Source organism: Anolis carolinensis, unplaced genomic scaffold (genome assembly GCF_035594765.1).
Source record: "Anolis carolinensis isolate JA03-04 unplaced genomic scaffold, rAnoCar3.1.pri scaffold_7, whole genome shotgun sequence".
Classification (NCBI taxonomy): Eukaryota; Metazoa; Chordata; class Lepidosauria; order Squamata; family Dactyloidae; genus Anolis; species Anolis carolinensis.
The window spans coordinates 12,263,263-12,274,152 of NW_026943818.1; the positions used below are offsets into that span (position 1 = coordinate 12,263,263).

The 10,890-nt window shown below is 41.4% G+C and overlaps 1 protein-coding gene across 2 annotated transcripts in view; it reads left to right on the forward strand.

The window, feature by feature from the left end:
• The window catches only part of col5a1 (collagen type V alpha 1 chain), a 180,029-nt gene extending 169,743 nt beyond the window's left edge, over window positions 1–10,286 (forward strand). For both annotated transcript variants that reach the window (XM_062960419.1, XM_062960418.1), the window contains exons 65-66: window positions 3,142–3,375; window positions 4,819–10,286. In XM_062960419.1, the coding sequence (XP_062816489.1) occupies window positions 3,142–3,375; window positions 4,819–4,965 (381 nt within the window). In that variant the 3' untranslated portion in view covers window positions 4,966–10,286. The remainder of the gene's footprint in view (window positions 1–3,141; window positions 3,376–4,818) is intronic.
• Window positions 10,287–10,890: the final 604 nt, after the last annotated feature.

Here is a 10,890-nt window from a genome sequence, read left to right on the forward strand (position 1 = left end):
AAATCTTCCGTTTCACCTCCAGGCATTTTGTTCCCTCCATTCTCTCTTTAGCCCTGGAACATGTACATAACTCCCCATTAGAGCATAATGGCGCTTTATGCTTGTTCAAGCCCATTATCCAGTTGCTGCCATCTGGCTTCTGTCACAAACTCTTATTATTCTGATATTTAAGAAAACAAGGAGCTGCTAACACATGTTCGTCGGCGGTTTGCCGCATGAAGACGAATTGACAATGCAGGCTCCAAAAATCCCATTTCGATTCCAAGAAAAGTGCCTATCTTTGATTAAATCGTACTTTTAATTTACTAAATTTCATATATCTGAAGATCTTGGGGCACCTTGACTTAAAACAACAAAGAATTACAAAAGATTAAGACTACGTTGAATAGTTTCCTCTTGGATGAAGTTAAGTTAGTAAAAAAGAGCTATCTCCGATCTCCTTAGATTCGTGAAAGAAGCAATTGTCTTCCCAAAGAAGGTGCCCAAGAATGGCGATCACCTGTCTTGAAAAGAAGCATTCAATCTCCTTGCCTGATTGAATCGGAAGTCACTTTTGATACCATCTAATTGATTGATTTGCCAAACGCTGGCAATATTTGTGCTTCAGCTCTGATCGTTTCTTCAAGCCAACGCAAAGGCCCCATGGGGAATTTCAATCCTGTCGAAACGCCTTTTCATTTAGAAATCAGCTACGGTCTAATTTGTTGATGCCTGTAGGGGAGGAAATACTCATCTTAGCAGATTTTTAAACATTTCCTCAAACTTTAAAGAGATATTTGGCCTCCTTAAATTGAGATTTTTCCACTGAAAATAAAATTAAGTCAATCTTGGGGGGTTCCTCTGTTGCGTTGGGTGAAACTCAAAAGACTTTGGTAAAACTAGGAATATTTGTCAAGGACCTTTAATATCAGTAATGCCATCTTAGAAAACAATGACTGACCTGGGTTGCTGTGAGTCTTTTGGGCTGTATGGCCATGATCCAAAAGCTTTCTCTCCTGACGTTTCACCCACATCTGTGGAAGGCATCCTCAGAGGTTGTGAGGTATGTTGGAAACTAGAAGTTGTGAGGTATCTTGGAAACTAGAGGTTGTGAGATATGTTGGAAATTAGAAGTGAGGTATCTTGGAAACTAGAGGTTGTCATGTATGTTGAAAACTAGAGGTTGTCAGGTATGTTGGAAACTAGAAGTTGTGAAGTATGTTGGAAACTAGAGGTTGTGAGGTATGTTGGAAACTAGAAGTTGTGAGGTATATTGGAAACTAGAAGTTGTGAGGTATGTTGGAAACTAGAGGTTGTGAGGTATGTTGGAAACTAGAAGTTGTGAGGTATGTTGGAAACTAGAAGTTGTGAGGTATGTTGGAAACTAGAAGTTGTAAGGTATGTTGAAAACTAGAGGTTGTGAGGTATGTTGGAAAATAGAGGTTATGAGGTATGTTGGAAACTAGATATTCTGAGGTATGTTGGAAACTAGAGGTTGTGAGGTATATTGGAAACTAGAAGTTGTGCAGTATATTGGAAACTAGAAGTTGTGAGGTATGTTGGAAACTAGAGGTTGTGAGGTATGTTGGAAACTAGACATTTTGAGGTATGTTGGAAACTAGAGGTTGTGAGGTATGTTGGAAACTAGAGGTTGTGAGGTATGTTGGAAACTAGAGATTGTGAGGTATGTTGGAAACTAGAGATTGTGAGGTATGTTGGAAACTAAGGTTGTGAGGTATGTTGGAAACTAGAAGTTGTGACGTATATTAGAAACTAGAAGCTATGAGGTATGTTGGAAACTAGAGGTTGTGAGGTATGTTGGAAACTAGACATTCTGAGGTATGTTGGAAACTAGAGGTTGTGAGGTATATTGGAAACTAGAAGTTGTGACGTAAATTGGAAACTAGAAGTTGTGAGGTATGTTGGAAACTAGATGTTGTGAGGTATGTTGGAAACTAGTTACCAACTAGTTTGCAACATACCTCACAACCTCTGAGGATGCCTGCTATCTATAGTGGCTGAAACGTCAGGAGAGAAAGCTTTTGGAACATGGCCATACAGCCTGAAAGACTCACAGCAACCCAATGATTCCGGCTATGAAAGCCTTCAACAATACAATGACTGACCTAGTTTTGAACCATGGCCTCGCCCAAACTGTGATCACCTATGGAGAGATGTTGTCCAGTTGGAGAACAGGTCTTCTAGGTTCTGTTAGCTCTTCTTTTTGTCTGTCTTCTGGCATGTTCACTTTACTTTAGTCAGTCGTGTTGATCTCTCAGGACAAAACCGAAGAGCAATCCAGTCATCCGGTTGGTATACACTTTGTTTCCTATTATGTCTTTCTAGTGAACTTGTGTTTATTATGAACGTCTCTAGTCTATTAATGGCAGAGCCCCATTGCTTTCTACATTACCCAACGCTTTCAAAGAAATTATCTGAGGATCATATCCATTATTTACAATACTTTTACCCCACCTTTCTCACCCCGGAGGGCACCAGCCAATAGCCCAGATATATCGCTCTCTAACTTTGATTCTCCAGCTATTAACATCCAATAACAAATTCAAGTAAGACCCCCTGTAGCCACAAAATTCATATTCATGGTTTTACTTACCCAGACCTGGAGGAAAGATGGTCTCTCTTGGCATTATCTAGGTCCTCCAGGCAAATCTTTGGTATGATTCCTTGGAAGTTAATTAAGAGTTATGTTGAAGGACCTGTCTACCTCTACCTGGAGAAGATTCCTCTATAGCAGTGATTCTCAACCTGTGGTTCCCCAGGTACCTACAACTCCTAGAAATCAGTTTACCAGCTGGACTTCTGGGTGTTGAAGGCCAAAACATCTGGGGACCCACAGGTTGAGAACCACTGTTCTGTAGGAATTTCTACGTCCTCCAGTGTTATGTTCAGACCAGAAGATGGATAATTTAATGATTTAGAATCATAGAAGTATGGAGTGGGAAGAGACCATAAGGGCCATTCAATCCAGCCCCCATAATAGTAGCCTTATTGTAATTAAAAGAGTGAATTGTTGACTGGTCATCATTGTGGGAACCATCTTTGGTTATGGAAGGTATTGGGGAGAGGATCCCTTTCCTCACCCGTTTTGGTATAGTCCCGCATTGTGTGCTTCCTCGTTCCCTCGTCTTTTGCCCCCCACAGCTCTCCTATGTCGACTCGGAAGGCAACCCCATCGGCGTGGTGCAGATGACCTTCCTGAGGCTCTTGACCGCTTCGGCCCACCAGAACATTACCTACAACTGCTACCAGTCCGTGGCGTGGCACGACGACGCCTCCGGCAACTACGACAAGGCCATCCGCTTCCTGGGCTCCAACGATGAAGAGATGTCCTACGACAACAACCCTTTCATCAGGGCGGTGCTTGACGGTTGTGCAGTGAGTGTTGGGACCAAATCTCTAACCCTTTTCAAGAGTCAGTAAACATGAGGACCATAGGTCAACGTTATGAATAACTTTTCAATAACTTTAAAGCATATGTTCTTTTTATTGCAATTTCAGTGTGAGAGGTTAACCAAAACTTTCACAGAACAACAAAGAATGACATTAGACATACAGAGCTAGACTCCTCTGGTCTGCCACAATTTCTGAATTGTCATAAGTTCACTTATATAGCAATATTTTGCTAATGTTGTCCCAAAGCTGCAAATGAATGATAGACGTCTTCCATCCTGGCTCCATCTCAGTTTCCTGGACCAAATGTTGATTCTTCTTGATTGGTGTTGTCTTTGTGTTGACTTCCTTCTTAACATCCTTAACTTGAAAGAACCATTGTCTCTGCCTCAAAAGTTCATCAAGTCAGCAAATGTTGACAGATGTAAACAGATGTAAACATTTATGTTATCACTGTCACTGTTCTTATCGCAGTTTACCAGGAAGTTCAACTATTTCATGTCTTATTAGCAAGTTTTAATTACAATTCAGCAAGTAGGTAGTTAGTCATTGCAGGCCTTAATATTTTCAGATGGTGTTTCCAAAATTATTAGCTCTCATTCCTTTCTTCCTTCCATACAGTTCATTCATATCTACACATAATACCCTGTTTCCCTGAAAACAAGACATCCCCAGAAAATAAGACCTAGTAGAGGTTTTGCTGAATTGCTAAATATAAGACCTCCCTCAAAAGTTAGACCTAGTAAAGTTTTTGTTTGGAAGCATGCAGGATCGTAAATGTACATACCATAGATTGTTGTATGTGGAAATAAAGGTAACAAGAAATAATAATAATAATAATAATAATAATAATAATAATAATATAATAACTTTATTCTTGTATCCCACCTCCATCTCCCAGAAGGGACTCAGGGCAGCTTTCACAGGGATAAGCCCAACAACAATATAAATTTACATACAAACAGAAATTTAAAACAGTAATTTTAAAACAGTATAGCAATACAATATAATATAGAAATTTTTGAAAGGATTCACAGTTTGGTTATGTTGTTTTGTGATGACAACTACTGTACAGTAGATAATAAATTTTCATTTTTAAAAATTCAACCATAAATGTGAATTTGTCTTTGTGGAAAAATAAGACATCCCCTGAAAATAAGACCTAGCGCATCTTTGGGAGCAAAAATTAATATAAGACACTGTCTTATTTTCGGGGAAACAGGGTATATTTCATGACATCGAAGATGGGGCATTTATTTTCCCAATACTGTATACCAGTGCCAATGATCTCCTTAGGTTTCCCCTTAGGAGTGGAAATGGGTCAAGTTCACTCTCTTTCAGGATAGATTTGTTCAGGTAGTCAACGTTTATGGTGAAGCTGGTGAAGCTGATTCTTCTGATCTTCAGCATTTCTTTCCTATTCTCCAGGCAAGGAAAGGCTACCAGAAGACCGTTTTAGAGATCAACACCCCGAAAGTGGAGCAGATCCCCATTGTGGACATCATGTTCAATGACTTTGGAGAAGCGTCGCAGAAGTTCGGGTTCGAGGTGGGACCGGCTTGCTTCATGGGCTAAGGACGGCCCCTCGGGAAACAAAGTCTTCCAAAATGAGCAACCTCGTAACCTCATTGTGCCTTCTCGTTATTTTTTTTAAAAAGAAAATAATTGGTCACCGTCACGTGCACGTTTTGAAACTGGACCGTTTTGATGGGTTTCTCGTCTTCTTTGTTTCTTGGCCTGACTCTGCCTGGGAACAAGCCAAAGCCTCCGACCGAAGATGGAAACCGTTCCCCAGAGCAGACCGTTTCCCATCTCAGAATCACATGACCTAAAATTATAATCTTATTTCCAAAAGCCAACCTCTTCCTCTGACGTATCTTTTCTCTTTCTCTGCATCTTCTTGGAGACCACTGAAGGCCTCGGCTTCCTGTCTTTGAATGTATGGCTCTTCGTCGCCATCGGAAACACTTTTGGCCGCGAAACGTTGGTCATTTTCAACACTCGACTTTCCGGAAACACCATAGGAAAACGCCTGCCCAGCATGTTCCTATTTCTTGAAGACTCTCAAGGACATTTCTAGATAGGATTTTACATCTTCCCTGGGGTTTCGATCAGAACCCACGCAGAATACCCTCTAAAAGTGTCATTCAAATCAAAGGCTCAGACCCTAAGAGTAGCAACTCATACCAAATACACTTTATGAAAAAATCTTGCCAGGTTCTGACTGTATACCCCGTATGATAAAGGTGCTTCTATTTTTGTATTTTGTAAGTAAATATTTGTATATTATTATATTAAATATAAAGTGTTTCTGGGTTCAAAACATGCATGTGTCATGCCCATTGCGCCCCATTGGGAATTTCGGGAGCCAATGGTCTCCCAAACCTCCAAAAACAAAAGAAATGTTCACTGCCTTATAGGAGACATATTTTCCCCAAAATTTAATTTCCTCTGGTTTGCAATCAACTTTACGCCCAATATAATCCTTTGCCCTTGTTGTTCTTGAAGGAATCAATGAGTCGTATTTAACAATTCGCTCCAAGAAAGTCTGAAAATTGTAGCTTTCGGAGACTATTCGCTTTTTTTTCCGTGTCGGGAGCAACTTGAGAAACTGGTGTGAGAGAACTGGCCATCTGCAAGGATGTTGCCCAAAGGACGTCTGGATATTTCACCATCCTGTGAGAGGCTTCTCTCACGTCCTCACATAGGAAGCTAGAGCTGTCAGACGGGAGCTCACCCTGCTCCCCGGATTCGAACCGCATCTTTTCGATCAGCAGTCCTTCTGGCACAAGGATTTAACTTTTTGCACCATTGGGGGTGCTGACTATTTGCTGCTCGAGGTTTATTCTGTACAAAATAAGCCATGTTTCTGTTTTCTGCACACAAAAAATACAACGCGCGGATTTTGTACAGACTATTTGCTGCTCAAGGCTTATTCTGTACAAAATTCTGCGCATTGTGTTTTTCTGTGCAGAAAACATGGCTTTTTCTGCACAAAAAACAAGATGTTCTCCGAGGGATCAACAAGTAATTTTCACCAGTTATTACTAGTTGGAGCAATGGTTTAATCTAGTGGTTCTCAATCTGTGGGTCTCCAGATGTTTTGACCTACAACTCCCGGAAATTCTAGTTTACCAGTTGAAGTTGAAGGCCAAAACATCTGGGGACCCACAGGTTGAGAACCACTTGGTTAAACCATTGGCGGTTCAAATCCGCGAGATGGGGTGAGCTCCCATTTGTCAGCCCTAGTTTTCCATCTGGAAACATGAGAGAAGCCACTCGCAGGATGGTAACATATCTGAGCATCCTCTTGGAAACATCTTTGAAGACAGACGATTCTGTAACTCTAGAAACAACTTGGCTCAATTCGCTTCTGACATGATAAAAAATCCGTTATTACTCCTATGAGAAAAGTTTTGAAAACTGTAGTTTGGGAAGACTTTTTTCGGTCCACATTGTCACCTTCCTTCCGCAGGTCTTTCCAATCATCACCAACTTTTTTTTAAAGCTACAAAGCATTTAATGATGTGGATTGGGGCCAACCCGAAACACGTCTCCAAAGAAAAGAAAATGCGAGAATCTCTTTTTAAGGACCAAACTAATTCCTGGTCCGTTTGAGGGAGGGAGGATGTTGCTGCGAAAGAGACCAGCAATGTATATTTAGGTGCTTTTTTAATTTTTGGTCCATAGCACAGGTTTGAGGTCAGCTCGGTCACTTTTTTTTTCTGCCTTCACTTGATTCCATGTACAGGTTAATATTTTTTTTCCAAAAAAACAAATAGCAAAAGAAACGACCTCTTTTTTCATCCCTCTCCCAACATCCATTTCCACTGGAGGATTGTATATGGCAGGGATGTCCATTCTAAATGGATTCTCTTTTTAAAATAATAAATAAATAAATATAAATAAATAAACCTAGGTGCTTATATTTTTTATGATTCACAGTTCTCTCTGTTGGTGCTATCTATCTGAAGGACAACACTGGTGGATCCCTGTCATTGACCTGCCTCCGAAAAAAACCCTTTCCCTTTCAATCCAGTCGAATGCCTTTTTCAACATCCTTTAATCCCTTGGTTTTATTTTGACTTGCATGCCAACCTCATCCTATTCAGTATTGTTGACCCACCGCTTCCTCTCGTTGCGTTATGGTACCGTGAACCGGCCCGTTAAAAATTGTGCGGTTGTCCGTATGTGTGTGCGTTTCGAGAGAAGGGAGAGGCGTTTTCCGTTCCATCCCTTTGTAACCCATAGAATATTTCTGAATTTAATATGACGGTCATTACGGCAGACTTGTATTTGGTCGCGAAACATTTGTGGTGCTAATTTATGTGTTTGTTCAATGTATTGGATCAAAGGACCATTTAAGGTGCAATGCCATGGGTCTTTCCCTCGAAGGAAGACTTCCATTTTAGTCTGTTTTCCCAAATGGATAGAAAGGGGAGAGCAATGTGCAATCCACGTATAGCTAGGATTCAAGGAAGTGTATACATTTTTTAGTGGAAAGGCATCACAACCACTGTGAATCAGAGCCTTCATGTGATGTCCGTTCCCAATGCTTTCTTGGAGATATCTCTCATCTATGACAGAAAAGGTTCCAGATGTTGAGGACCTTTGGTGGTGGTACTTCTACTAGATCCCACCTGGGTCCTTGGCTTTATTTCTTGGCTTTTGTTCATGTCTTGAATGGCAGTTTTAACGTTGTGTGCCAGGGAAGGCTAGATAAAACATTTCCAAATAGAAAGGAGCACTCATTATGGGTTTGCTTGAAGGACAGAGACACCATCTGTGTTGGAAGTTTCCCTTGTAGTCCAGGGATGGAAATACCGCCAATTGAAATTGCTCTCCTTTCTTCCAATATGGAGATGTGAACTCCTCTTTAGTGATAAAGGAACTCCTTTCCTGTCCAGGTTGCTCTCCCATTCATAAGTACTTTCCATGACCCAAGTTGACCCTTAAAATCCGCTCCATATTCCTCCATGGCAAACATTCAGGGAACTGTGTTGTCGAAGGATTTCATGGTCGTATTCACTGGGTTGTTGTGAGTTTTCCAGGCTGTATGGCCATGTTCCAGAAGCATTCTCTCCTGACCTTTTGCTCACATCTATGGCAGGCATCCACAGAGGTTGTGAGGTCTGTTGAATGGTCTGTTGTCCATTTGCCTGGCAATCAGCATCTACTTTGAACCCTAGGAGATACCTGGCGTTGTTTTTATGGATGTCCACCTAGAATCATAGAATCATAGAGTTGGGAGAGACTTGTAGGAAACTTATCTAGTTACGAACAGACTAACAACCTCTGAAGATGTCTACCATAGATGTGGATGGTCTGTTAGGTCTGTAGGAAACTTGCCTGGTTTCCAACAGACTTCACAACCTCTGAAGATGTCTGCCATAGATGTGGATGGTCTGTTAGGTCTGATGCAAACTTGCCTGGTTTCCAACAGACTTCACAACCTCTGAAGATGTCTACCATAGATGTGGATGGTCTGTTAGGTCTGTAGGAAACTTGCCTGGTTTCCAAGAGACCTCACAACCTCTGAAGATGTCCTCCATAGATGTGGATGGTCTGTTGGGTCTGTAGGAAACGTGCTTGGTTTCCAACAGACTTCACAACCTCTGAAGATGCCTGCCATAGATGTGGATGGTCTGTTAGGTCCGTTGGAAACTTGTCTGGTTTCCAACAGACCTCACAACCTCTGAAGATGCCTGCCATAGATATGGATGGTCTGTTAGGTCTGATGGAAACTTGCCTGGTTTCCAATAGACTTCTCAACCTCTGAAGATGCCCACCATAGATGTGGATGGTCTGTTAGGTCTGATGGAAACTTACCTGGTTTCCAACAGACTTCACAACCTCTGAAGATGTCCTCCATAGATGTGGATGGTCTGTTAGGTCTGATGGAAACTTACCTGGTTTCCAACAGACTTCACAACCTCTGAAGATGTCCTCCATAGATGTGGATGGTCTGTTGGGTCTGTAGGAAACGTGCCTGGTTTCCAACAAACTTCACAACCTCTGAAGATGCCTGCCATATATGTGGATGGTCTGTTAGGTCTGTGAGAAACCTATCTGGTTTCCAACAGACCTCACAACCTCTGAGGATGCCTGCCATAGATGTGGGTGAAACATCAGGAGGGAATACTTCTGGAACATGGCCAGACAGCCTGGACAACTCCTAGCAACCCATTCAAGGAAGTTAATATGGGACAAGTTCCCTGATGGTGGAAACATTAAACTCCAGTGTGAAACCAGCAACGAACTATATGGGGATAGCATGAATTGCACTCGTTCTTCTTCCATTGGTTTCGGGAACTCAGAACATACCAAAGACTGAACATTTGCCTCTCTGCGCGAGGAAAACAGCAATTCATACCTATGGAAGGGGAGACGCCAAAGATACCCTTGCTTAGGTCATGTGATTCTTTTCTGGTTATTTCTTGTTGCTTATTTTGTTTTCTGTCAAAAACTCAACAAATCCTACCAAGTGTTGTAAAAGTTGTACTGAAGTGTTATTTCCGCCTTGTCCCGATTTTCGCCCTCCTTCTTCTTCTTCCAGACCACTTAGCGACGGTATATTGCAATAAAAATTACGTATTGTATTTGCAGACCTCTCTTTCTGTGTAATTTTATCCCCTTTTCCGCCCCTTCTAATAGGACTTGGAGGAGAGCACAAAGGCAGGATGGCAACGTTTTAGAGGACTCGTCCTCCCCTCCCCAATGCACACACGTGCACACAAATGCAAGTCCCCTCTCCATCCATATTCTCCTTGAATGTGTTGGTGTCCCTGTGAGATTTTATTTTATTATTTCTTGGAAGAAGGAAAGAAAAAAGATTAAACCTGTGTAATAAAGGCATAAATGTAATAGATCTTTTTCAATAAATCAAGTTTACCTAACCCGCCGTGATGTGAATGCTTCTTGAACTAGAATGGAGTGTGGTTCCATCTGCCGCCACCCACCGCCTGGTTTCCTTTTCCTTGCGCATGAAAGATTCATCAAAATTAGGAGGAACGATCGGTTGAGCAATATGTTCTTGAATGAAGACACGCTCTCCAGCAAGCTGATTCACGACGTCTAAAAATGACCGATCTTCCTCTGAAGAAAGTTGGTGGCACGATGGGAAGGGACAGAGAAAGCGGCGAGGAAGAGCCATCAACAGACAGAACCTTCTTGAGAAAGGTAGCTTCTAGGCATATGCGATCCATGAAAAAAAAACAGTTCAATAATCGCTCCAAAAGTAGGGAGCGCTGGCATTTCGTTTCGAAAGTCGTTTCCGAATTTTGAAGCAAAAAATTCGGAACTTTCTAAAAATTCAGAATATTCGTAATTTTGTTTCGAAAGTCATTTCCAAATCTTGAAGCAAAAAATTCGGAACTTTCTAAAAATTCAGAATATTCGTAATTTTGTTTCGAAAGTCATTTCCGAATCTTGAAGCAAAAAATTTGGAACTTTCTGAAAATTCAGAATATTCGTAATTAATTCGTTAATGGAAGATGCGCA